The sequence below is a fragment of the Girardinichthys multiradiatus genome, chromosome 22, assembly GCF_021462225.1.
Source record: "Girardinichthys multiradiatus isolate DD_20200921_A chromosome 22, DD_fGirMul_XY1, whole genome shotgun sequence".
Classification (NCBI taxonomy): Eukaryota; Metazoa; Chordata; class Actinopteri; order Cyprinodontiformes; family Goodeidae; genus Girardinichthys; species Girardinichthys multiradiatus.
Genome location: NC_061814.1, coordinates 10,793,032 through 10,820,334, shown reverse-complemented (window position 1 = coordinate 10,820,334; position 27,303 = coordinate 10,793,032). Strand labels below are relative to the sequence as shown.

The following is a 27,303-nucleotide window of genomic DNA, read 5'->3' as shown; positions in this document are numbered from 1 at the left end:
TTAGCAGCTGTTTTCTTAATGTGAGTTTCCTGAAGAAAACAAATATCGGCCTTCAAAGAACGGAGGTGCGAATATACTTTGCCTCTTTTTAGAGGACCATTTATCACTCGAACAATCCAACTTATCAAATTGACCTCGCCCTTGCAATACTTATATGGATCAGTTAACATTTGTTTGTGTGCAAGCTATTAACTAACTGTTGCATGACTGCGAAGCTACCTATAGAATATTCAAAATAGACCAATGTGCAAAAAACATCCCTCCCCAAAAAAAGTCTAATGTGTCTCCCATACCCCAACTAAAAGATAAACCTAGCAGTCCACAAGGGGGCGAACTAGTAACATAGCTACCCATCTCCCCAGCCGAAACCACCCAACTCAACACAATGAACAGCATCAAAATAGCTAATTATTTTTTCCACCCGGAAATAAACCAATAATTGGTCCTAACATTACACACATTCAAATATAGTGATAAAGGAATTGAACCACCTGCTTTATTCAACCTCAGACTGCCAGTTCGCACTTTCACAGCTCAGGAATTTGTCCGCATCCCCTGGGGTGTCAAACATAGCGGTGTTATTGTTCACAGTGGCCACAAACTTTGCAGGATACCGAAAACCATACCGAATCCCGTTGGATCTGCATTTCTCCCTGATAGCTTGGAACGCCTGACGCTTCTTCATCACGGTCGAGGTGAGGTTGGGGAAGATGAACACTGGGCGCCCATCATATTGGAGAGGGCCTTTTTCTCTCGCTAACCGCAACACCCGCTCCTTCTCCTGAAAATAGTGCAGCTTGACGATAATGGCCCTCGTCTTTCCTTCCTTAGCCTGTGCCAGGCTCCGGTGCGCCCGATCCACCTCTACTGGTCAACTGAAGTTGTCTTCTCCCAGCAGCTTCGGTAGCAATTTGATCATAAAATCCATCGGTTTACCATTCTTCGCTTTCTCTGGTATGCCGACAATATGAATATTCTGCTGATGTAAGCGCGCCTCTATGTCTTACAGCTTAGCTTGGTGCTGAAAGCATTGAGCCGCCAAGCCATCACATCTCTTCTCCAGCTCCGAAATCCGTCTGTCATATGATTCGGTTGTGGCCTCAATTGATGACACGCGGTCACAAATATCAGATACTGCTGCCCTGAGGCTGGAAATTGAACTGTTGAGCTCAACAAGTCTCAGGTCAACCGTGCCACTAAGCTTGTTAATAGCTGCCAGGACGTCCTCATTGGTTACCGATGGGTTTGAAGTGCTAGCGCTAGCCACCTCAGTGCATGCCAGCTTCGCCTGGTCATCTAAAATGTCGTCCCCGGAGCCTTTGTCTTTCTTATTACTTTTAGGTTTTGTCATCCCGCTTATAGAGTGGTCACTAATACTATGAGTCGATTAAGCAGGGGTTCTTAAAGATTATTTAGGGTGAAATAATAGTGAAGTTGAGTCGGAGCTTCCTCAGAACACGTCTACTCTACTTGAGACCTAGACCGGTTTCTTTAACATGACAATGAGTTCACTGTACTCAAATTGCCTCCACAGTTACCAGACCTCAATCCAATAGAGCACCTTTGGGATGTGGTGGTACAGGAAATTTGAATCATGGATGTGCAGCTGACAAATCTGCAGCATCTGTGTGATGCTATCATGTCAATATGGACCAAACTCTCTGAGGAATGTCTCCAGTACCTTGTTGAATCTATGCCACGAAGGATTAAGGCAGTTCTGAAGGCAAAAGGTGGTCCAATCTGATACCAGCAAGGTATACCTAATAAAGTGACAAATTAGGCTTTGGCTTCTGAGAATTTAAGACTGACTTCAGCTCCTTTCCTTGGGCTGCCATCAAAGGAACATGGTAATAGAAAAAGTTGAAAGTCTCTACAGCTCAGATCTTGAACTGTTTGCAGTAAATGTTTGTCAAGATTAGACGCTATTTTGGCAACCACATACATTCCACCATCAGCTGTTGCAGACACAGAATGTAATGTCAGCTCAGTTGTTGAAAAGCTACAGACACAACACCTCAATTTCTGGTGTTTTATTTATGCCTCACAGTTTGTCTGCTCTGCCAGAGAAAACAAAACGTTGCATTTGTTTTATGCAAATTTCAGGTGCATGTATCTAGAACAACATCTACTTTTGGCAAATCAGATCATAATCTTATTTTTCTCTGCTCAGAATATAAACCCCTTGTTCAGAGGTAACCTGTGATGAATTTAACTGTGGTAAGATGGCCAGAGCAATCAGAAGAATCTCTTTTGGGTTATTTTGAGGCTACATATTGGGATGCACTGTGCAAGATACATGGAGAGGACATCAGTGTCCTGTCTGAGTGCATGGTTGACCATATAAACTTCTGTGTGGACAACACCATCCCCTACGACAACGGTGAGATCCTTCCTAATAACAAACCTTAGATCAACAGTGACTAGAAAGAATCACTAAACAAGAAAAAAAGATTCTTCAGGGATTGATGCAGGGAATTATTGAGGGGTATACAGAAGCAACTTAAAATCAAGATTGGAGACAGCAAGGATGTATATAAGAACAAGCTGGAGGACAAGGTCCAGCAGAAGAGATGTGTGGTCAGGGATGAAGAAAAGTCTTTAAGCAGGAGGAGGTTTAGATATATGTAAGTCTGGAAAGATCCAATGAATTGAATACATTCTTCAAGACAGTAGGTTTAGTTCAGGAACAAGCTCAGCATACTCATTTCTTGCCCATAGCCAAACAGACATCTCACCTTCTTTGAACCACAGCTTTCCTGTCACACCTCAGATGTTTTAGCTTCCACCTTTCTGCTTCTACACATTTGTCTTCAGCCAAATCAGAAGATACTGGTGCTTCCTTTGTCTCCTCCTCCCACCTGTCTATCACCGGTCACAGTTGATGAAATGTAGTCAGTGCTTGAATATTTTTTCTAAGGTTTGTTACAGCTAACAGTTTATAAAATCCATTTACATAATACTAATAACTGGCATGTCAAAAGCAACCTTTCTAACTTTCTTTCTCAAGTTACAGTTCAGCTAAATACATCTCTTGTCACTCTGCTTCCGTTACAAGCTTGAGTTTGTATGTGATTTGTAGCTTCTAATTTTGCTGTTTTACTGTTTGTGTTTTCCAACTCAAACAGCTGTGAACTGATATTGGAACAGCTTTACATGCATTTAAAAGCAGAATGGTTGTTGGACAGTATTTGCTTTGTGAATAGGCCATGGGGGGGCAGTACAAGGCCAGAGATAAATGGTTAATTTCTTTGCAGCCTCTTGATGTCCAAACAACTAAAGGCATGATCTTCAAAGATACCAAATAGCTGGTGCTAATGTGCGTGTACTACGAATAAATTACTCGATGTAACTCACAACGAATTGGCCAATCAATATTTACAATATAAAAGACAAATATGTCTGCTAATTTTTGTTAAATATGTCTGCCTTGATCTTTTAATTATTTTCAGACTCCATGGGTTCTGTTGTTTTATTGAGAGTATGTTTGAAGAGTTCAGAGTTTATCATAAACAGCCACAATATTTAAGCCTGAACGTAATATTAGCCACATAAAAATAGATTGTTGTAGGAGCTGGCAATCTGTATGTTATAGCTTTGCACATTTGAAAACATAGCGTCACATAACTGTCCTGCAAAAAAGTTAAATCGAACATTTATGTACGTAAAAATTTATTACTTTCCAATGATTTCACTAAATTCGTTTTGTTTATTTTGCCAATATTTTAACGATATACAACGTGTTTGATTGTTTAAATAGTTTTTTTGGTAACACAAATTTATTTTTTACCGCATAAACAAAATCCTACCCTGTCACGTGTTCACATTTAAACAACGTAATCAAACTGATCCAGCTCTGATTGCCCTGCACTGACATAATATTACTGTCAAAAATGCTTGTTTAGTGAAACACTGTCTTTGTCACCACATGGAAAAGCTGAGTTAAAATGGTGATTTTTCACCTGTTAAGAAGTGATTTTACCATCCAGTTTGCAAATGAAAGATTTAATTTGCCTTATAATGTCTTTTTTTCTTTCCTATTAATTATATTATCAACAACAAAGCACAGTGGGTTTTTTACATTATGTGTGATTGAGCGCGCTTGATTATGTGCCCATTTTGCCATGATCAGGTTTGTGCGCGTTCAGCTGATGATCATTGACAGCGATGTTACGCTGGAATGATGTTGAATGAAGTGTTGCAAGGAGTTTTACCATAGGAGAAATATCACGGCTTCTGTTTGTTAGATAATGCTACATAGAATCCTCTATTCTCATTTATTTTTAATATTTTTATTTTAGACAACCCAAATCTGTTGGCACATGTAGAGAAGATTCTCTCTCCCTGTCGACATTTTTTGCGTCCCAGTTAGCACCTGCATTTCAATCCACACGCAAAACCCGTTTCAGGCTTTGAAAATCGCATTGCGGGTGGTAAGCAACGACATTTGCACATCCTCCTCCTATGAATTATCGTGTTTGGGTCATTATCATATGTTTTGCATAGTCATAAAGGCAGACACGTTAAAAAGTTTGCTCCTGCAGTTCCGCTCATTTTGCACACGCAATCCGATTACCATCTTGTTTGTAGATCAGCTTTGCTGACGAAAAGAGGTTTGCGTGCGATTTTGTACACGCAAATCTTTCTAAGATGAAGCCCTTTATGTTTTGTCACTGTAACTGATAATTCAGTTGCTCAGTTTAAGAGGAAAGGCATGATACATTTAGGTGTTATAATGGAAAACAAGTTGTGCTTGATTTTCTGCGTGACTGCTTCAACTGCCAGCATCGCAGCTGCAGCAATTCCTTTTGCAGGGAGTCTGACCTCCCTGCAGAAGAGGCCTCACGTCTGTTGGCAACAGAGTGGCTAACCTAAGTTTAACTTGTTGGTGACAGTCTCATACTTTTGTTCCATGATTACTTTAACCATCATACAAGGTTAACCTGAGTTTTTGTGAAGTTTGTGCTTGAAATAACACGTCCAAATCTAATTTAAAAATACAAACTGTATTATGTTAATAATTATGTTTTTTAAATGCAAATGATAATTCTGGTCTTCTTTGCTGCTATTTTGTAATCTGTGAGATCTCTGCTTTCAGCAGACATGTTGGTTTTGTGTGGGTGAACAGCTGGACCAAGCTTTGCAGTGATGCCATTTATCAGCTTTTAGCCATGATTTTAACACCACTGTGGATACCATACATTTGTATGTTTAACTAAGGCAACTTAAAGTAATGAAAGTATAAAATAAGTTAAATTTCCCTCCCAGTACTGGGGTTTGGGGATTCAGAGGTTGGGTATAAAATGTTGCGAATGGGATTGGGAGTGGGACAAGTGTATGTGCAGGAAGATGAGGGGTACTTTTGTAAATATAGAGTACAGCTGTCTCATAATGTATGCTTTATGGAAACAAATGCAGAAAGGTTTTGGCTGCACAGTGGCACTGTGGCTTTGCAAAATCCCAGCCTGTGATCTTTCTGCATGGTTTTTGCATGTTCTCCCTGTATACATTTATTTTCTTTGCTTTTTCTTAAGGTAGTACTTGCAAATAATTTGAAACAATTTCAAATTCGAATATTAGCACCGGAGTGAAAAAACATTACCTAATGCATCTCTTCATTGGATATGAATCCCTTGACTGGATTCCAAAAGTCAATCCACAAGTCAACTGGTTAGAAAACACAAGTAAATCATGGAGGTTATTTTGCATGTGTCTTTGTAGTTTGCCAGTCCTTCTTTTTCATTAGATTCTGTTGATGATAAGTCCCATCAACTCTTTCAAATGTTGCTGAAGAGTATAACTTACAGTTTGTATTCAGTAAGGACAAAGCCGTTTCATTACCTCCACACCATCCATATGATTGAGCAATAGATCTCCCACCATTAGCCGTGGAGAAATGAATTGGCAAGTTGTTAGCTGCTTACATAACCAGACCCTACCCGTCTACCTTGGCAACTATGCATTACCAATGTCCTAAATTAACTGTAAAGAATAAATACCATCTACCAATCATAGCTTCTGCTTTTGAGCCTGTTCATGAGGCAAACATTTTCTCTAAACCATTTTCTAGGATGCTCTTAATGACATCTTAAAATATTTTCTTGATGTTTTAGTGTTTTTCTACCTCACTGACATAATAATTCCTTGCTAAATCCTTGACTGAACACTGCTCAGATTTCAGCTGCTCCTAACCTTTTATCACTTTTTTTTTACATCTTCTGAAAAATCACGTTTACCTTAAAGCAGAAAGATGTGACCCAACATATTTTCACTGTAAACCCAGATTTTAATTAAACTCAAAGAGATTGAGTTTATATTATTTAAATATGTCTAATTCATTGATATTACTTATTAATTCTTAGTAAGCTAAACTTTTTCATGTCTTTTTTATTGTAATTGTATTTTTAAGTCTAGTCTAGTCTAGTTTCTACTCAAACAAACTGAGTTTGAATTACTTAAACATGTGTAATGTCTTCACATTAATAGTGATTTTTGAATAAACTGTACTTTTTAATGGCCTATCTTATTGTAAATATATGTTTGAGCTCAAACATCTTAATATCATCAAGTTTTGTCTATTAGCAATGCATTGACCTCACCCACCTGCCCAAAATCTAGTTTAAAATAGTGTAACAGAGTGTAACTGATAAGATCTGAACTTTTGGAGACAGAACTGAGACAAAGAATGCAAGTGTATTTAAAGTTTTGACAAATGAAGTTCTAGTAGGCAAGTTATTTGACCCAAGTCTGAAGCCTTTGGTGAATGACGTGAATTCAGCCACAAAATGGTAAGTTGAAACTCTTCAAGGTTTAGTTACTTAACTAATGTTAGCTTGTTGGGTATTGTGTTCATTTGGAAAACCACCCTGTGGTGGTAGGGGTTCGTCTTGTAACCAGTGGTTTGCTGGTTCAAACCTTGGGCGAGACACTTCACATGTATTGTTTAAACTAAGTGTCTTTAGTTCTATTTCATTCCATTAGGGGCTCAAGTACATTGAACATAGTCCACTTCACTCTTAACTAATGCTTCATTAATTAAACATTTCAAAACAATTCAAGGCAATGAGTTACCTTGATTTTTTTAAAGTAGATTCTACTTATCTGGATTTACAGTGTTCTGTCACTTTCCTTGGATAAATGTTTGAGAGCAGGTGTGAAGACTGACCTTAAAAAGATCAAACTTGACAGCGAGTAGCCAACTCCTACCACCAGGAAGTAACGTCAATGTATTATGGAGTTTGGCTACTTTTACATTTGCTTTATCCGAAACTACAGTGTTATGGCCACCTCTTGTTCTATTTCTCCTGCTAAAAAGACATTCTTCTGGTAACCTGAAGCAAGGTCCACCTTTTCGGAACTAACAGAAGGTACGCCGTAGCCTCGGTTCTTGCACATCCAGAACCAACCTTCACAATTTCATGTTAGAAGTATACCTCAGATATTTGAGTCAGGGCTGTGTTTTCCCAGAGATCATCTTCATACAGTTACCCTTACCCGGGGCATTTTGATCCCATTGCCTCTTAACTCCTAAAATAAAAGTTTCTGGTTACAAAATTTGCTTTGGAACATTGAAGATATAGTTTTGCGGGCACAGAAAAACCTATTTTCATTTGGACAGGTCACAAATCCTTTACATACATTCAATCGGCCACACGTCTGTCCTAGTGGTCTCTTTCATTTCAAGATTCACCTTTTTAGAATTTCTTCCACACATTCAGGAAGTTCCCACTTGTTTTGGCTTCACACTGTAGGAACTATAATCATTCTCTGTTCTTCTACCTACTTTTATAAGTTCCTATTGTGTTTTTGCTTCAACATAGGTGTTTTCTTTGGCCAACAGAAAAGAGACATAAGAGAATGTGAATTATCCCCTCCTTAGAACTTAACTGTCAATGAAGGTTATCACCTGCTCAGTTATAAAATCCACATGCAATATAAACACCATGTCTTGTGCTAATGAAGATATGTTAATATTTACAAACTAAAACAAAGCACAAAGAAGTCAACTCTGTTTTGTTGACTGCATTCTAAGTTTGAAAGAACAACGACATGATGATTGACCAATGTGAATGGATCTTATTTACACAGGTTTCAGGAAGAAGAATGGATTATTTCTTTATTGGAAAGCCAAACCCTACCATCTATTCTTCCTACAATTTAAACCCTTGTGGCTGTTATAATGGCAGTGCAGCACTCGTCTTTCATTAGGTGACATTGACTGTTGCCTGCATCGGCCTTCCTTTGACAGTCGGGGCCATCTTTGCTGTTTCCTTAATGGTAGACACAATACAAAATATTTTTTATAGCTCACTGTATTTTTGTTCTATATTTAGTGTTGTGTTCATGGTGAGCTTTAAGCATCAGATTAAAGTTATTATTTCTAGCCAACATCATGAAGGCTTTTGCTGTATTTATAAATCTAAACACTAGTAGGTCTGTCTGGCTGCACAAGCTGAATATTTCAGGGGATACAGTGCCATATTAAGTTTAGCACTGATGTTGATTTTCTTAAAAAAAAAAGTATATATTTTAAGCCAACGTGAATGTCGATAACTACTCAAACCGTGTTTAGAAACTCCTGTCAAAAAGTCTCTGTTTTATATAAAAGCCATCTTCAGTAACTGACTGGGATACAGGTACAACTCAAAGCACTGCAAAATCGTAAAAAAGTGCAATATTTCTTGTACCTCATTTCAGAAAGCAAAATCTAGAAATTATATAGATTCATTACACATAGTGTGAAATATTTCAAGCCTTTATTTCTTGCAATGTTAATGATTATGGCTTGCAAATAATGAAAACCCAAAATCCAGTCTCTCAGAAAATAGTTTCTGTTTATTACACTTGATTAATGATTACGTCAGTGTGACCTCTTATCTGGCAAAGTGGAGGCATTGTACTAGTTTATTGTTTGTTTATAATGTTGTTGGGATTCATTTTAAATCGAATTTGTGGTGTGAGTTTAATTTCAACATCATCAAATAATTCAGCAATGCAGGCCTGTTGTACTTTTTTATTTGGAATGGCAAAGTTTACATTTGTACTGCTTTTTTTTCTCTAAAGCAAACCTGAAGCATGGGTCTGCCAGGGCAAATTTAATGTGTACCTCAGCGATTGCTTAAATGTGCTCATTAGCCAAAACAATTTCATAGTTTTTCTCTTCAACTTTTAATTTGAACGTGGGAAGCATAATTATTTTGTTGAACATTTTCTCTGTTATCTGTCATGCTTGTGCTAAACAACATATATATCATAACACAGTAATGCCATGCTTAGACTTGTTTTACACAATATTAGTGGTAAAACAGGATGTCAATCATGCAGAAGTCAGGCTGAAGGCTCTCAAAGGTGCAGTCGGATGTGGCCATGGCGCAGCCGCTACAGTGGCAGCTTGAAGCAACAGGGTAGGTGACAACGGGATCAACTCCGGGCAAACAATCAGGAAACTCGAATGTCTTGTAGTGCAAATCCCCATATGTGCACACATGCTGGTACGCTTTGCTAAACAGTAGCTTCCTGTTGGGATCCTGAAAACAAGTGAATAAATAATATTTTCTTTACTTTGGGGCCTTTAGTGACACACCTGAATTGTTTTTCTCCAAAGGTGGATTGATTATGCATAAACCAATTTTAATTAGTTTTCAAAATGAGATTTTCTCTAATCCATACAAGGTTCACATTATACATACTGGTACAAATACATGACCCCACTGATATTTAGGTAAATGTCCCTAACAGAGTTTGGACCTCGACCATATGCCATCGACGAGGTCTAGCATATTAATTTTTTCCATGCTGCAAACATTTTCAAGAGGTTTGAGGTCAGAGCTTTAGGAAAGAATTCTAGAAGATGAATTTCAGTTTGCGAGGCCATCCCCCAGTGAGCCCACCACCTGCAGGGGGAACCGTGAGGGACCGGTGCAAAGAGGATTGGGTGGCGGACGAAGGTGGAGACCTCAGCGGCCCGATCCCCGGATGCTTAGGCTGGCTCTAGGGACGTGGAACGTCACCTCGCTGGGGGGGAAGGAGCCTGAGCTTGTGCGGGAGGTCGAGAGATATCGACTAGAAATAGTCGGGCTCTCCTCCGCGCACAACGTGGGCTCTGGAACCCATCTCCTTGAGAGGGGTTGGACTCTTTTCTACTCTGGAGTGGCCCACGAGGAGAGGCGGCGGGCTGGTGTGGGTTTGCTTGTTGCCCCCCAGCTCAGCCGTCTCGTGTTGGGGTTTACCCCAGTGGATGAGAGGGTCGTATCCCTGCGCCTTCGGGTTGGGGAGAGGTCTCTGATTATCATTTCAGCCTACGGGCCGACTGGTAGTGCTGAGTACCCGGCCTTCTTGGCGTCCCTGTCGGGGGTGCTGGATAGTGCCCCTCCCGGGGACTCCATTATTTTGCTGGGGGACTTCAACGCCCACGTGGGGAGCGACAGTGACACCTGGAGAGGCGTGATCGGGAGGAATGGCCTCCCCGATCTGAATCCGAGTGGTGTTTTGTTATTGGACTTCTGTGCTAGTCACGGATTGTCCATAACGAACACGATGTTCAAACATAAGGGTGTCCATCAGTGCACTTGGCACCAGGACACCCTACGCAGGAGGTCGATGATCGACTTTGTTGTCGTATCATCAGACCTTCGGCCGCATGTTTTGGACACTCAGGTGAAGAGAGGGGCTGAGCTGTCCGCTGATCACTACCTGGTGGTGAGTTGGATCCGCTGGAGGAGGAGAAAGCCGGACAGACTTGGCAGGCCCAAGTGCATAGTGAGGGTCTGCTGGGAACGCCTGGCGGAGCCCTCGGCCAGGGATGTATTCAACTCCCACCTCCGGGAGAACTTCGACCAGATCCCGGGGGATGTTGGAGACATAGAGTCCGAGTGGACCATGTTCTCCGCATCTATTGTCGATGCTGCTGCCCGTAGCTGCGGCCGTAAGGTCTGCGGTGCCTGTCGCGGCGGCAATCCCAGAACCCGGTGGTGGACACCGGCAGTAAGGGATGCTGTCAAGCTGAAGAAGGAATCCTATCAGCTGTGGTTGGCTTGTGGGACTCCTGAGGCGGCTGATGGGTGCCCTGAGGCCAAGCGTGCTGTGGCCCGGGCTGTGGCACAGGCAAAAACTCGGGCCTGGGAGGAGTTCGGTGAGGCCATGGGGAAGGACTAACGGTTGGCCTCGAAGCGATTCTGGCAAACCGTCCGGCGCCTCAGGAGGGGGAAGCAGTGCTTCACCAACACTGTTTATAGTGGGGGTGGGAGACTGCTGACCTCGACCGAGGACATTATCGGGCAGTGGAAGGAGTACTTCGAGGATCTCCTCAATCCTGCCATCACGCATTCCGTGGTGGAAACAGAGGCTGGGGACTCGGGGTTGGACTCTTTCATCACCCAAGCTGAAGTCACCGAGGTGGTTAAAAAGCTCCGCGGTGGCAAGGCTTCGGGGATGGATGAGATCTGCCCTGAGTACCTCAAGTCTCTGGATGTTGTAGGGCTGTCATGGTTGACACGCCTCTTCAATATTGTGTGGCGTCGGGGACAGTGCCTCTGGACTGGCAGACTGGGTGGTGGTCCCCCTTCATAAGAAGGGGGACCGGAAGGTGTGTTCCAACTACAAGTTCGATAGTCGAACCTCGGCTTCAGGGGGAGCAGTGTGGTTTTCGTCCCGGCCGTGGAACACTGGACCAGCTCTATACCCTCTACAGGGTGCTCGAGGGTTCATGGGAGTTTGCCCAACCGGTTCACATGTGTTTTGTGGACCTGGAGAAGGCATTCGACTGTGTCCCTCGTGTTGCCCTGTGGGGGGTGCTGCAGGAGTATGGAATCGGGGGCCCTTTATTAGGGGCCATCCGGTCCCTGTACGAGCAGAGGAGGAGTTTGGTCCGCATTGCCGGCACTAAGTCGGACCTGTTCCCGATGCATGTTGGACTCCGGCAGGGCTGCCCTTTGTCACCGGTCCTGTTCATAACTTTTATGGACAGGATTTCTAGATGCAGCCAAGGGTCGGAGGGGGTCTGGTTTGGGGACCAGTGGATTTCGTCTCTTCTTTTTGCGGATGACGTGGTCCTGCTGGCCCCCTCTATCCAAGACCTACAGCATGCGCTGTGGCGGTTCGCAGCCGAGTGTGAAGCGGCTGGGATGAGGATCAGCTCCTCCAAGTCCGAGGCCATGGTACTCGACCGGAAAAGGGTGGCTTGTCCTCTTCAGGTTGGAGGGGAGTTCCTGCCTCAAGTGGAGGAGTTTAAGTATCTCGGGGTCTTGTTCACAAGTGAGGGAAGAATGGAGCGGGAGATCAACAGACGGATCGGTGCGGCTGCCACAGTAATGGAGCACTGTGCCGGTCCGTTGTGGTGAAGAGAGAGCTGAGCCGAAAAGCAAAGCTTTCAATTTACCGGTCGGTCTACGTTCCTACCCTCACCTATGGCCATGAACTTTGGGTCGTGACCGAAAGAACGAGACCCCGGATACAAGCGGCTGAAACGAGCTACCTCCGTAGGGTGGCTGGGCACTCCCTTAGAGATAGAGTGAGGAGCTCGGCCATCCGGGAGGGGCTCGGAGTAGAGCCGCTGCTCCTCCACATCGAGAGGAGCCAGTTGAGGTGGCTCGGGCATCTATACCGGATGCCTCCTGGAGGCCTTCCTCGGGAGGTGTTCCAGGCACGTCCCACCAGGAGGAGGCCCAGGGGACGGCCGAGGACACGCTGGAGGGACTATGTCTCTCGGCTGGCCTGGGAACGCCTTGGGCTCCCCCTGGAGGAGCTGGAGGAGGTGTCTGGAGAGAGGGACGTCTGGGCGTCTCTGCTGAGTCTGCTGCCCCTGCGACCCGGTCCCGGATAAGCGGAAGATGATGAGTACGAGTACGAGTACGATGTTGTCTAAGTTTAGACCAAGCAAAACAGCCTACTCTAAAAACATTCACATATATCTCATAATTATAAGTGTGTAAGTTTATCAGAAAAGTATGTACATTTTAGAAAATGTCATAAAGCCCAGACTGAAACTGAATGACAGCTTCATCTGATTCTACAGGAATGTATGAATTTGTGTTGTGCTGGCAGATGGAAACAACATACATTTTAATCTAAAGTATCTTTAAACATTTGAGCATTCCAGGCTGTTCACTGATAACAAGAAGTTTTCTCAATATTGCCGGAGAAGATGTACAGTTTGCTTTTATGAAAGAAAACTGGGAGTTGTTCAGTATGAATAATAATTTCTAACCAGAGCTAATGTCTCTTAAAGCGTCAGCACCTCTATGACTGAGTTGCTTATAATGCAGTAATGACATTTCTGTGTTTAGAAGAAAGACAAAGTTATAACACTGACAATAAAACCATGAATTGTACTCATGATAACTTAGCACTTAAATTATATTGTACTTAGTGAATGCTGAGCCCAGCTCATTCTATTCTTTTAATGCTGTTTAGACTTCTAATAAACATCCAAAAACATATTAAAAATACGTTCCCTTTTAGAAACAATATATACCAGTTTTAGCATGGACATCTATGAAGTATTTAGAAATAGTTTAGATGTATTTTCAATAAAAAACATACTCTGCTATTTTGGATAAAAGTGTAGTTAAATATCCAGTCTTAACCTGTTTAGATTAAATTAAAACTAGATCAAATTAATGTTTTTTTTTTTAAGTTATGAGTTGGATCATCATTCCACCCTGAAAACAGACTTGTATTATTAAAAGCCCCAAAGGTAATATGCAATTCATTTTGTTAATCAGCGTATGAAAACCTCTAAAGAGAATTGGAAATATAGATTTCAGTTAATTCTCTCACCAAGAGTGGGGTCCCCTTTACATATTTGTTTTACTCAATCTGTCCAACAGTTGGAATATTTTTTCCCAAACTTAAGATGAAATTGTTTCAAGAATCTGCTACCAAAGCACGACAGCCTCTCCAAGCAGTAAATTTGCAGGGTTAAAACTCTTTCATTTCATTTCCACATTTTTCTTTGAATATCACCACCGACCTTGGTTGTGCAGTACCCACTGCAGATGGTTGTTTCCACTCGGTGACAGCCAGAACAGCCCTTCTTCTCTAGAGATATTGTCTGGTTGATGAGCTGGCAGCGTGGGAGCTGAAAGGCTGCTGCTGTTGGAAAAAAGGCAACTTATTTAGAAATGAAAGATTCCTGGCACATTTTATCTCACTGGACAAACTCTTTTCCTACAAATATTCATTTTAGAACACCCATGGATTTATCGCCAGCTTGATCCATCACTTCCATTCTGAAAATTTTAAAAAGCATCTCTTTATCTGATTTAAAAACAAAACATGTGTGTTTATTCTCAGTGAGCTAATTAATTAAAGTGTATAAAGATCATAGTTAAAATTACAGTATTGAGGATTTAAGTTAAGTTCATTTGAGTTTAGGTATGCAAACTGTTTGATCTATGGATGGATAGATGGATAGATGGATAGAAGATTAAGGTAAGAAAGAGTCTCCTTTCCTAAAAGCAATTGATCTTTTCATTCAACCTTAGTTATAAGTCAACATGAATTACAGTGGTTTTCATAAGTGTACATACCCCTGGTAAAAGGTCAGGATTTTATTATGCAAAAAATCTATTTAAAACGTTTTCCACACACATTGTGATTATTTGTTTTCAATTCCAGTAAAAAAATAAGCTCATTTATATTAAAACATTTAAAACTGCAATAAGTTGGTTGCAAAAAAGTGCACACCCTGAAACTAATACTTTTTGAAACATATTTTAAATTCAGTTTCAGCCTTCTTGACTTCACATCTAACATCAGTCATAGTGAATCTTATTAACCAGAAATGCCTTTCAGTTCTTCTAGGAGGACCTGCCTGATAGTTGCTCAATTTTATCCTGCAACTAAAGCAATACTTTGCGGAGTTTACAAAAGATCAAAAGGATGTCATTGTATAAAGGTATATTTCATGAGAAAGATATAAAAATTTCAATGTATTGTTCATACACCAGTTAAGACAGTAACCGATATTTGGAGAAAATATAAGACAATGGGGACACTTAAAAAAAACAGATGCTGATGATCCAAAATTACTGCAAAGCTGAGAATGAAACAGGTCAGAGACACAGCCAAGAAGCTGACAGCAGCTTCAAAGAGCCTCGGTGCTGGTTGTGTTCTACATGTGACAGCAATCTCCTGTATTCTATACATTGACTAGGGAATAGGGTTGAGGGACAGACCTCCTTTCTTCCAAAGAAGAAGTCCAGGCTTACATAAATCTCCAAAACCTTGAGGAAGAATGTGTTACAGTCTGATGACACCAAGCTGGAACTTTTGGTATGTTTGGCAACAAAGCAAGGCTGAACACTGCCGAAAAAACACAACACCCACCGTGCAGGTTTTTATCAATGGGGAGGAAGTATGAATACCATTTGACAGTTAGTTTGGACCCAATACACTCAGGTTTCTGTCCAGAATACTAAAGAGGAATGTATTTTTTATAAATCCCTGTAAGTCCTAACATACATGCAAATCCACAAAAAACAATAATTCCACAAAAGGAAATTGACCAGGCCATTTCCAAATGGTCAGAATCCAGAACTAAATTTGACAGAAAATCTCCATGGTGAGGAATGTGGACAAGAGATATCCCCACCATCTGAGATTTGGAGAACTTTCTCAATCTAGAATAATAAAATGTTTTGTCCACACATAAGACGCTGATGGACTCTCATCAAAGAAGACCAAATGCTGGAAATAAATGAAAATAGTGTTTTGAAAAAGTTGTAGTATAAGGATGTGCACACTTATAACAGCAGATTATTGCACCTTATTTATGTATTTATTTTATTTATCTTCCAAATTTGATTGTTTTTCAATTGAGTTTTGCACTATATTTGGAAAAAGTCTTAAACTAATTTTTTACATCTCAAAAACCTAGCATTTTACCAGAGATGCATACACTTTTGATAGCAATCTATAATATATATTCTCTGGTGAGTGTCTCTGAAATCCTACCGAAACCCTAAACGTCTTCAAATATATATATATTTTTTCCTAACTTTGATTAAAAATCCGTCTACATGATTTTTTTGTTTTATAATTACTATTAATATTATTACCTGCTGGGGTAAGGGACCAAATTAATGAGGAGGATCCCAGAAACAAACACACCATCAGTGACAACTTCATTCTTCTGTCCTGAGCCATCATCCTTAAAATACAAACAAGGGGAGGAATTGTTACTTATCCAATTAATATTCCAACAATAACTGCTTGGTTTTTCAGGACATAACTCTTACATTTTTCCACCATGCCATATTGAGCATTAAACAATGTTTTGATAAAATGCTCAAATTTGATTAAAATCTGCATATCTTTGACCCTTTACCTTCTGGAAGTCCTGGGTTCAGTAACACATGTACAAATAAATAAAAAGATTCACATTAAACAAAGTCTATAACCTTACTATGAAATTGTACAACTTGATGTTTTCTTTTTGCTGTTTCTTCACATTTTAAATTAATAATAAAAAAATACATCATGTTCTCATTTACATTAATGGAAAAATTGTCTGGTTGACAATAGCAGCACAAACTTACCTCTTAGGTGTTTGCAGGCAGTGTGAAGGGGAACCTATCCTCCCCGGTCTTTATACAGCAGCGGGGAGGTGCTCGGATCAACCCTGATTTCCTGCTTTCGGTACAAGGATGGAACATTGTTAAAACCTTTATTCATCCCAGGGATCAACCTCTCACTGAGTCATTTTCACATCCTGGAACACCAAGCTATCAGGATTAAGAGCAGGGCCTTGCTCAAGGTCACTGGGACTGGAGTAGAGCCCCTGGGCAAAGAATATTGAATTTACAGGGTTGCAGCTCAACCTGATGTGAAGCAACATATGAAGCAACATAGAACAATAAAGATAAATGACAAACTATAAATTTAACAACAGTTTGGGATGACGGTGGTGACAGTGGTAGGTATTTGTCCTGTAACCGGTGGGTTGCCGGTTGGAACCCCCGCTCTGTCTGTCTCGGTCATTGTGTCCTTAGGCAAGACACATAACCTGATAAGAAAACTCATAAGAAAATTCAATAGACACCACAATGCTAATAGTGGCTGAATGTAGGTTCCTAATGGCAAATTTGATCCAATAGTTATCATATAATAATGTTTTCTATTTGTACTGAGAAATCACATATTCTAAGTTTTGAAACAAAAATTCAACAAGAACGCCCCCTGGTGTCGGTATTAAGTATTCAGTATGGCTGCCTTGCATGCAGACTGTAGTGAAGGTTGCAGGTATAACCTATTTATTAACACTTTTGATGGTTTGAATCTCATTAAACAAGTAGAACACGTAGACCTGATGACAATGAGGGAAAAAAATTATCTAATAAATCTTTACACAGACAAATAGCATCTCAACTTCATTAATTATAGTTGGGGTAATTAGCCTTCTCACTTTTCTTATGTCCCTGCGATGGACTGGCGACCTGTCCAGGGTGTACCCCGCCTCTCGCCAATAGACTGCTGGAGATATGCACCAGCTCCCCCGCGACCCACTATGGAATAAGCGGTAGAAAATGAGTGACTATACCACTGCGTTTAGCTGCGAAATGAGCGTCACGAACCGTTGTGGGTGATGTCTCCCATATGGTCTAGCGGTTAGGATTCCTGGTTTTCACCCAGGCGGCCCGGGTTCGACTCCCGGTATGGGAATGTGCTTTTTCTCATACACTTGATCTGCAATGTCTACCCTTTGCTTGAAATTTGCTCAATTAACATTATCATCGTTTAATACAATCGTGTTTTCAGAAACTTTAAAATCAGAATACAACTCTTGGTTTCGCAGAAATATAAATAAATAATTTTATGATGTAAAACAACATAATGTAGACAGTCTGATAACGGTCCATCTCCTGGTGAGTTAATCCTCTTTAATCATTTAACGATCGCCCTGACATGCTTCCCGTTTGGCTTTGTAAACTTTAGATTTTGATCCTCTTGTTTAGAGCGTCATGGTTCCTGAAGGATGAGTGCGTTTACAGTTGGTTTAGATGACCCATCACGTTAATCAGCTTGGGATTCTTGTTTATATATAAAAAAAAAGTTTATTCATGTGAATGAAAGGAATAAATCAGCTTCACTATTTTCAGAGTTAAAAAAAGAATGAAATGAAATGGTATTATATTTTTTGTTTGTTTGTTTGTCACTGTAAATAAACAAAAAAATGTACAGTTAGAGAGAGAGAGAAAGGCAGCAATCATATTTTAGCCTAAACATACACATTTATTTGTACGCAACAAACCGAAAAATACATAAGCAGGTTGTTTATTATATTTATTACATTTACAGCAAATACAACAGTTTCATTTCTCAGAGATATTTGTGAGTGAACAATGACAGGAGCAGAGCGTTAGGTGGGGCCGGAACCAAACATCCTTTTTATACTCGTTTGCCGACGGCTATTACAAGCGGACCTAGCGCATGCGCATATGCAGCGCAGTTACAAAAACTGTAGTTCAGGCATGAAGCTGTTTTTACCCGAGATAAACTTCAAAGGACACTGAGGCTGCGCGGCGATGGCAGGAGAAGATGAGGCTAGTCGGAATAAGGTCAGAGCTCTGTGTTCCTATTTACTGTTACGTGGAGAAACTAATTTAGTAATGATTAGAAAATGATTTAGCAGTTTCTACTTTTCACGAGGTCACCATTAGTTAAGTCTATCAATTGTCCTTAAATGTTGCCTATTCTAATTTCATTCCCTTAACCTTAATATATTTTTAATTTTATTATTTTTAAAGAAAAAACACAAAGGCATTGTCAGCCAAAATAAAACGAGCGCTAACAGGCTCAGAAACATGTAAATGACAACCTTCATCAGTTCACCTTTGCTACTCTTTGAGACACACGGAACTACATCAGTAACAATAGTTTACCAGATCATGTCTCCACAGCACGACATTTTACTCTGCTCTATGATACTTTGTGTGAAATCGAGCAAATTTGGTGCAGTCCAAGGTACAATGTCCAAATGGTCCATGATCTGCTCAAAAAGAAATCGGAATTTAAAAACAATTTCTAGGGGAAGTCTTAGCCAGTTGCATTATTAACAATCCAGCTACTGCAGTACAATAGGCAGCTGCAGACTTGGTGTAAATAAAGGAATGGGTTGACATGAAACACGCTCTAAGTGGTCACAGAGCAGACATGGGCCTGTTAGCTGGTATCAAGGTATAGTTCTAGTTGGCTAAACCTTTCCGCTGTTACGTCGATTCGCGTTTCCCCATCAGATACGGTTTCCCCAGCGTCTCCTTGCCGCTCATGCGGCAAAAAAGGCGCGTGCTTGTTGCAGGCTCGGAACCGTCGCGCTGTGCTCGCACCACAGGGGAACTACGGTAACCCTGAAAGCTCAAATGTCGTGTTTCGGAGAAGTCCATATACATTTGTTTAGCTAGTGTGTTATTAGATAAACTAATATATCATCATTTTATAGATAGATAGATAGATAGATAGATAGATAGATAGATAGATAGATAGATAGATAGATAGATAGATAGATAGATAGATATAGCGACACATATTTATATACACACACACAGACGTATATATATATATAGAGAGAGAGAGAGACTACAGATATCTATACTGTTGTGATCCTATATGGTCCTATAAATGTACTATAAACCCTCCACCGTTTCCCCTGTGTTAAAAAGGGGGAACGCTATCTGACAGGGTGTGGAGATCCATCAGGATGCCTTCCCCCTTTTTAACACAGGGGAAACGGTATCTGACAGGGTGTGGAGATCCATCAGGATGCCTTCCCCCTTTTTAACACAGGGGAAACGGTATCTGACAGGGTGTGGAGATCCATCAGATGGAGTTTATAGGACCGTCAGATACCGTTTCCCCTGTTTTATGCAGGGGGAATCTGACAGGGTTTATAGTACATTTATAGGACCATATAGGATCACAACAGTATAGATATCTGTAGTCTCTCTCTCTCTATATATATATATACAGGTCCTTCTCAAAAAATTAGCATATTGTGATAAAGTTCATTATTTTCTATAATGTAATGATGAAAATTTAATATTAATATATTTTAGATTCATTGCACACTAACTGAAATATTTCAGGTCTTTTATTGTCTTAATACGGATGATTTTGGCATACAGCTCATGAAAACCCAAAATTCCTATCTCACAAAATTAACATATTTCATCCGACCAATAAAAGAAAAGTGTTTTTAATACAAAAAACGTCAACCTTCAAATAATCATGTACAGTTATGCACTCAATACTTGGTCGGGAATCCTTTTGCAGAAATGACTGCTTCAATGCGGCGTGGCATGGAGGCAATCAGCCTGTGGCACTGCTGAGGTCTTATGGAGGCCCAGGATGCTTCGATAGCAGCCTTTAGCTCATCCAGAGTGTTGGGTCTTGAGTCTCTCAATGTTCTCTTCACAATATCCCACAGATTCTCTATGGGGTTCAGGTCAGGAGAGTTGGCAGGCCAATTGAGCACAGTGATACCATGGTCAGTAAACCATTTACCAGTGGTTTTGGCACTGTGAGCAGGTGCCAGGTCGTGCTGAAAAATGAAATCTTCATCTCCATAAAGAATTTCAGCAGATGGAAGCATGAAGTGCTCCAAAATCTCCTGATAGCTAGCTGCATTGACCCTGCCCTTGATAAAACACAGTGGACCAACACCAGCAGCTGACACAGCACCCCAGACCATCACTGACTGTGGGTACTTGACACTGGACGTCTGGCATTTTGGCATTTCCTTCTCCCCAGTCTTCCTCCAGACTCTGGCACCTTGATTTCCGAATGACATGCAGAATTTGCTTTCATCCGAAAAAAGTACTTTGGACCACTGAGCAACAGTCCAGTGCTGCTTCTCTGTAGCCCAGGTCTGGGGAATGCGGCACCTGTAGCCCATTTCCTGCACACGCCTGTGCACGGTGGCTCTGGATGTTTCTACTCCAGACTCAGTCCACTGCTTCTGCAGGTCCCCCAAGGTCTGGAATCGGCCCTTCTCCACAATCTTCCTCAGGGTCCGGTCACCTCTTCTCGTTGTGCAGCGTTTTCTGCCACACTTTTTCCTTCCCACAGACTTCCCACTGAGGTGCCTTGATACAGCACTCTGGGAACAGCCTATTCGTTCAGACATTTCTTTCTGTGTCTTACCCTCTTGCTTGAGGGTGTCAATAGTGGCCTTCTGGACAGCAGTCAGGTCGGCAGTCTTACCCATGATTGGGGTTTTGAGTGATGAACCAGGCTGGGAGTTTTAAAGGCCTCAGGAATCTTTTGCAGGTGTTTAGAGTTAACTCGTTGATTCAGATGATTAGGTTCATAGCTCGTTTAGAGACCCTTTTAATGATATGCTAATTTTGTGAGATAGGAATTTTGGGTTTTCATGAGCTGTATGCCAAAATCATCCGTATTAAGACAATAAAAGACCTGAAATATTTCAGTTAGTGTGCAATGAATCTAAAATATATGAATGTTAAATTTTCATCATGACATTATGGAAAATAATGAACTTTATCACAATATGCTAATATTTTGAGAAGGACCTGTATATATACGTCTGTGTGTGTGTATGTAAATATGTGTCGTTATATTTACATCTATCTATCTATCTATCTATAAAATTATGATATATTAGTTTATCTAATAACACACTAGCTAAACAAATGTATATGGACTTCTCCGAAACACGACATTTGAGCGAGCTTTCAGGGTTACCGTAGTTCCCCTGTGGCGCGAGCACAGCGCGACGGTTCCGAGCCTGCAACAAGCACGCGCCTTTTTTGCCGCGTGAGCGGCAAGGAGACGCTGGGGAAACCGTATCTGATGGGGAAACGCGAATCGACGTAACACCGCCATGCGGTTTAAAATCCCTTGAATGAGATCAGTGCTTTAAGTGGAAAAAAATAAGTGCCGGTACTCACCTTAATGTCATGCTAATATGGAACAGAAACATGGATAATATTTTTATAAAGAGCTATCTATTAATCTAAACCTCAATATTTCTATTGCCTACCAATTACAAAGAACAAAAGAACTAAGCCAGTTCTAAATCAAGTCCACATGAGCTAAATTCAAAGTGTCATGAAGCCACTTTTATTACCTTCAAGCCTCAGGGCGTTAATGGACATAAAAAATAACATTTTAAAATAAAGATCCTTGAAAACATAAAGAAGTGATAAGTCCCTTTTAGACGTGAGATTCTGATAAGCTTATTACTGTTAAGGTTTCCTTCAGTAAAATAAATTTTTTTCTCAGTATTAGGCTTGGCCTCAACAAACCCATTCCACTTCAGTAATATTATCTTACCTTTTATCTGAATATATGTCAATATTTTCAAAAACTCAGTATACTGACCAGCCAGCAGGGTCTCTACAATTATTCTGTGTGTGAAATACTGCACTCGATCCTTTGACCAACAGTCTGGCCACTGGTCATCTTGCCTTATGTTTTTGTTGGCTCTCTTTCGGCGGCAGAATCAACAGCGACAGGCGTTTATGCAGCATCCGGTTCCCTGATGCATGCGCTAACGCTAGCTTGCTGAGTCAGCCCTTCTTTTTTTACGTGCAGAGCCAGAGGACTGTTCGAGAGTGCTCCAGCTGTCATCCAACTCTGCATACCGGCCCACTTAAAGCACTGGATGAAATGTCACAGAAAGTGCTAGAGCAATGCAGTACTCCCCCTGCCCCCACCTGTTTCTGCACATTGCCAGTCATCTGGCTGAAAGTAGTCTTCTATACTTGGAGTCTTGAAGTATTTCCGGTCATACGAAATGGACAGTGATAGTTTGAAAACTAAAGGAGTGCCACCCAGCACTCTTATTAAGGAAATGCTGTAATGCTGTTTGTCAAAGAATAGATTTTGATAGAACAAATAGAACAAACAGCCTGAAAACCTGAGATGTGCAGAAACAGTTGGTTCCTTTAACTCATTAGACATTACTGTTTGGATTGCCTTGTGTATGAATGGTGCTGCATAAATAAACTTACCGTGCCTTAGTTTTAAATTTTATGATTCAGTTATTTAAACAGCAATCCTTAATTCAATTCAATTCAAAGATACTTTATTGATCCCCGAGGGGAAATTAGAATTCCAGTACAACCCATCCAAACAGACGTCATGACACAAGACAGGGGGGGACGGGTCACCGAGGCTTTGCTGCCCACTCACAGGCGCTGCTCTTGCTAGATGAGAAAAGAGGCCACGTTAGGTAAGTAGAGGGAAAAAAATCATATTTCACACTTTATCCTTAGCAGGATACAGTTTGAGATTGCAAAAAACCTCAGCACAAAGAAGCAACAAGTTTATAAAACAACATCATGCCGGGAACGGTGAAGGTGGTGTGAGGGGGTGCATATGTTTATCTTGAGCATGTGTGTGTGTGCAAGTAAGTCCATGAAGCACTGTCCCAGAGACCATTGTCCTTGATGGTACGTTGGAATGTTCATCAACCGGCCACAAAGTTCTGAGCAGGTCCACAGATGTCCTCAGGGAAGGGAGAGGGCAGAGGGAGCAGAGCGTCATGTTTACATAACTTCTAGGAGAAGTTGAAGATAGCCAGCCATCAAGGCCGTGCAGGGGAGCCAGATTCAGAAAAACAATAATTATTTGGGTTAGGCTGACTCTTAATTTTCCGTTAGCCTTGAGAGTCTCGCTGGTGCTTCTCAAAGGCGAATCCAAACAGCCAAATTCCTGGTCTTTCGCCAGATCCGAGCGAACAACTTTCTCCAAGATTTATCCCATTTCACCCCTGAGTCCAGGAACTGCAACCTGCCTGTGATCCTAAGGATCACATCCAGTCTGCGATTCAGCTCACGTAACATCTCAGTCTGAGTGCTGATCGCCCTGAAGATCCCATCACACATGCCAGGCAGCTTCACAATTGCCAGAACAGCTGCTGACATTCTCCAAATTTCTCGATATGCCAGGTAACCGCTGACTCCAAAAAGCAGAAATCCTGATATCAAACATCCAATTATATACACATCTTCCACATCCTCGACTGACATTATCAACAAACACACAATCCTCCACTTCTGCCAGGAGTCCATTGTGTATCCAGAGAAAAACGTCCAGTCCGAGCAAGTTGGGCTCTCCTTCACCCTGGCTTCTCGTCGAGAAAATTTGATCAATTGCATTGAGAGACCAGCTGACCAAATCCATAACTCAGAATTTGGAAGATATGCAAAAAGAGGCTCCAAAAAGAAGACAAGACACAGAGCTGAAGCAGGGCAGATATGGGAGGGGTGCGGGAGACAGAGAAAAAGCGTCTTCCTCCACCGAGAGCAGAAATGTCATCATATTTACATACTATTTAAGATGAGGATTACAATGCAGACAAAATAGGCTTTATGGTTTACAGTAATGCCCGACAGATGACGCTATGTGTGAGAATATGTAGATATCAGTGTTGCTCTCCATCATGACTTAAAGAGCTTTCTTTCCCTTTCCTTGTCTGTGTTTGTTAGGGTTTTAGACTGTTGGGGATCCTGGATGTCCAGAGGACACCATGTGCCAGAGATGCCATCCTGCATGGAGCTGGAGGCTCCGTAGCTGCTGGCATGCTTTATTTTCTGGCCACCAGTAAGTCTTGTTTGTAGTTATGTTTTCAGTTTTTTAAGGATCATCTGTTTCTCGTTTTCTAAGCCGCTGTTAAAGGAATCTGAATATAAAAGAAGTAATTAATCTAAAATATAATCTTGTTCTCAATTGTAAGCATAATTTTCTATCATAGAGGGTTAATTTTAATTTAATCTTCAAAGCCTGTCACAAAAGTTGATTTGTGCTCCAACAGAGTCATTGTAACAATGAAATAGACCCTAAAATAGGTTTTAGAGAAATTAGCATTGATCACGTGATCAGTTTAAGACTAGAGAAAGAAGTAAATGCAGTGCCTTGCCTGGCTTTTTTACCTGTCCCATTACCCTAAGAACAACATCCCCACAGCAAAACATGGTGGTGGCAGCATCATGCTGTAAAAATGTTTTCCAGCACCAAAGACTGGAAAACTGGCTCGAGTCAAGAGAAAGATGGATGGTGCTAAATACATGGATATTCCTGAGCAAAACTTCTATCAGTCTGCCTGTGATTTGAGACTGGGACGTTTAAGGGGAAATATTTGAATGTGTTCGAATGGCTTAGTCAAAGTCCAGACCTCAACCCAATTGAGAATCTGTGGTTAAATGTGAAGATCACTGTTCACAAGTGAAAACCATCCAACATGAAGGAGTTTTGCTTTGAGGAATGGGTAAAATCCCAGTGGTAAGATGTAGCAAGCTCATAGAGATGTATCCACAGTGACTTGCAGCTGCAAAAGGTGGCTCTACAAAGGTCCTGACTGTAGGGGGCTGTTAGTTTGTCCTATTTGTTGTTTGCTTCATAGTAAAAAAATAAAACATCTTCAAAGCTGTAGGCATGTTCTGTAAATGAAATGCTCCAAACTCTCCAACAATCTGTTTTAATTCCAGGTTGGGAGGCAACAAAACATGAAAAATGCCAAAGGGAGGGGGTGGAATACTTTTGCAAGGCACTGTACCACCTCAGAAGAACCACAATGTACTACTACATTTTACCACATTACATTTGACATTTTCTGCAACTGTTTAATAAAAAGTTAAAAAAAAGATGCAGAAGTTGGCTTTACTGTACCTCTATAAAAACACAAGTGGATGACTTGATTGAGTCGACAGCCTGGCAGGTTCACTGTGTGGTCATCAGTGGTGAGAGAAATCCTTAAAAGCCATCCGCTCCACTTCAGACTCTTCTCAGTATGTTAGTTACACTTTAGAGATTAGGACAGCACTGTTGGAAAAATACAGGGTTGAAAGGAGGAAAACCTCTCTTTAAATAAAAGACATCTACACATGACTTAGGTTAGCAAAATGGCATCTGAATCAAGAAATTGTATTCACTTTTTATGTGGCTGTTTTTCATAACCTTGATTATACGTTAATACAACTTGGTGCCCATTTTCTCTCAAATCAAAGAAGCTGTACTTGCTTCCAATCATGACTCTATGTCTGGCACTTCTCTCCCTCTAACTCTCTCTCCTGTTGTCATCAGGTCGAGTGAAGCGCTCCTTCGACGTAGGTTTTGCTGGATTCATGCTCACCACTCTTGGGTCTTGGTACGTTCTCCATGATTCTTACGGTTTGTTTACATTTCCCCTCTGAAAGAAAAGCTGCTCTCCTCACTGTTTTGTGTTATTTCAGGTTTTACTGCAGGATAAACAACGCTAAGCTACGTGTGCAGCAGAGGGTGATACAGGAGGGCATCAGGAACAAGGTCGTTTATGAGGGAACCGTTCTAGACCCCACAAAAAAACCCAAAGCAGAAGCTCCTTCGGGTCCCTCGTGACGTCCTTCAAAGAAACCCACCTCTCTATAACAGAGAGAATCAAGGGGACACTGACTACTGTCTTTGACTGTATGAGTATTTGAAGACAACCACTAATATATTATTTTTGTTCTGTTTTGTTTTGCAGTCTCTAGTCTGTCAAACCAAAGGTTTTCTGTGTGGCATTTCACTCATTCTTGTAGCCCAATGGTTGACCACGGTCAGATGAATGTTTCTGTTTGATTTTTGTTTGTTACCCAACAGGGTGATTCCTATTAGCAGGATATACAGTAGATGTTTGTTAAATGTTTTGACACCCCTTGAATTTGTCCTGTTGCTTGGGTGTGACAGGTGTGGTTCCCCTACTAAGCCCTAATGGATGTCCTGTCTAGGTTAATATCAATAAAGTAAATATCATCTGGACAAAAGAAATGCAATTTTGCTTCACTACGCACTCATTAGGTATACCAGTTCAATTGCTTAACACAAATTGAAAATCAGGCAATCAAATGGCAGCAACTCATTGTACTTAATTATCTAGATGTGGTAAAGAGGACTTGCTGAAGTTCAAAGCAAACGTAGGGGGATTTAAGTGACTTTGAATGTGGCATGGTTGTTGATGCCAGGCAGCCTAGTCAGATCTACTGGGATTTGCAGAGAACCATCACTTGGGTTTGCAGAGCATGGTCCAAAGAAAGCGAAAACATCCAGTGATTGGCTGTTGTGTGGTCAGAAAACATCTTATAGATGTCAGAGGTCAGATGAGAATGGGGAGAAGTGTTAGAGATTATAGGAAGCGAACAGTAGCTCAAATAACTTCTTGTAACAACAAGGTATGCAGAAAACCATGTCTGAACTCACAGCATAGAAAAGCTTAAAGTAAATATGTGACAGCAGCAGATCACCACATGGAGTCCCACTTGGGTCACCAGATCTAAATCCACTAGAGCAGCTTTGCAATGTGCTAAAAAGGGAGGTTTGATCCATAAA

At 41.0% G+C, this 27,303-nt stretch overlaps 2 protein-coding genes and 1 non-coding gene across 4 annotated transcripts; 2 read left to right on the top strand and 1 right to left on the bottom strand.

Annotated features, from left to right (window-relative positions):
- Positions 1-8,995: 8,995 nt before the first annotated feature.
- lhb (luteinizing hormone subunit beta) lies at positions 8,996-17,459 on the bottom strand. Of its 2 annotated transcripts, none has more exons than XM_047351568.1 (5): positions 17,402-17,459; positions 16,536-16,629; positions 16,056-16,147; positions 13,967-14,085; positions 8,996-9,524 (listed from the first exon to the last, which is right to left on the bottom strand). In XM_047351568.1, exons 3-5 carry the CDS (start codon positions 16,144-16,146, stop codon positions 9,291-9,293), a joined length of 444 nt encoding a protein of 147 aa, XP_047207524.1. In that variant the 5' UTR covers position 16,147; positions 16,536-16,629; positions 17,402-17,459; the 3' UTR covers positions 8,996-9,290. The 2 variants fall into 2 exon arrangements, with proteins under 2 accessions (XP_047207524.1, XP_047207523.1); XM_047351567.1 differs by having other exon boundaries at positions 13,967-14,088; positions 17,402-17,449.
- A 127-nt stretch (positions 17,460-17,586) lies between these two features.
- On the top strand, positions 17,587-17,658 carry trnae-uuc. Its single transcript has one exon. It is a non-coding gene; the product is annotated as a tRNA-Glu (tRNA).
- A 741-nt stretch (positions 17,659-18,399) lies between these two features.
- On the top strand, positions 18,400-26,736 carry LOC124859075 (cytochrome c oxidase assembly protein COX20, mitochondrial). The gene is made up of 4 exons (XM_047351569.1): positions 18,400-18,554; positions 24,447-24,561; positions 26,041-26,104; positions 26,190-26,736. The coding sequence occupies exons 1-4, from the start codon at positions 18,522-18,524 to the stop codon at positions 26,332-26,334; spliced, it is 357 nt and encodes a 118-aa protein (XP_047207525.1). The 5' UTR covers positions 18,400-18,521; the 3' UTR covers positions 26,335-26,736.
- The last annotated feature ends 567 nt before the right edge of the window (positions 26,737-27,303 follow it).

Bases quoted from the DNA above. Each gene is read 5' to 3' on its own strand.
- lhb (XM_047351567.1), bottom strand. From the start codon at position 16,146: ATGATGGCTCAGGACAGAAGAATGAAGTTGTCACTGATGGTGTGTTTG. The intron at 14,089-16,055 runs GTAATAATATTA...TTTTTCCAACAG, and splicing joins TTGGTCCCTTACCCCAGCAG to CAGCAGCCTTTCAGCTCCCA. The intron at 9,525-13,966 runs GTCGGTGGTGAT...ACTTGTTTTCAG, and splicing joins GTGGGTACTGCACAACCAAG to GATCCCAACAGGAAGCTACT.
- LOC124859075 (XM_047351569.1), top strand. From the start codon at position 18,522: ATGGCAGGAGAAGATGAGGCTAGTCGGAATAAG. The intron at 18,555-24,446 runs GTCAGAGCTCTG...TGTGTTTGTTAG, and splicing joins ATGAGGCTAGTCGGAATAAG to GGTTTTAGACTGTTGGGGAT. The intron at 26,105-26,189 runs GTACGTTCTCCA...GTGTTATTTCAG, and splicing joins CTCACCACTCTTGGGTCTTG to GTTTTACTGCAGGATAAACA.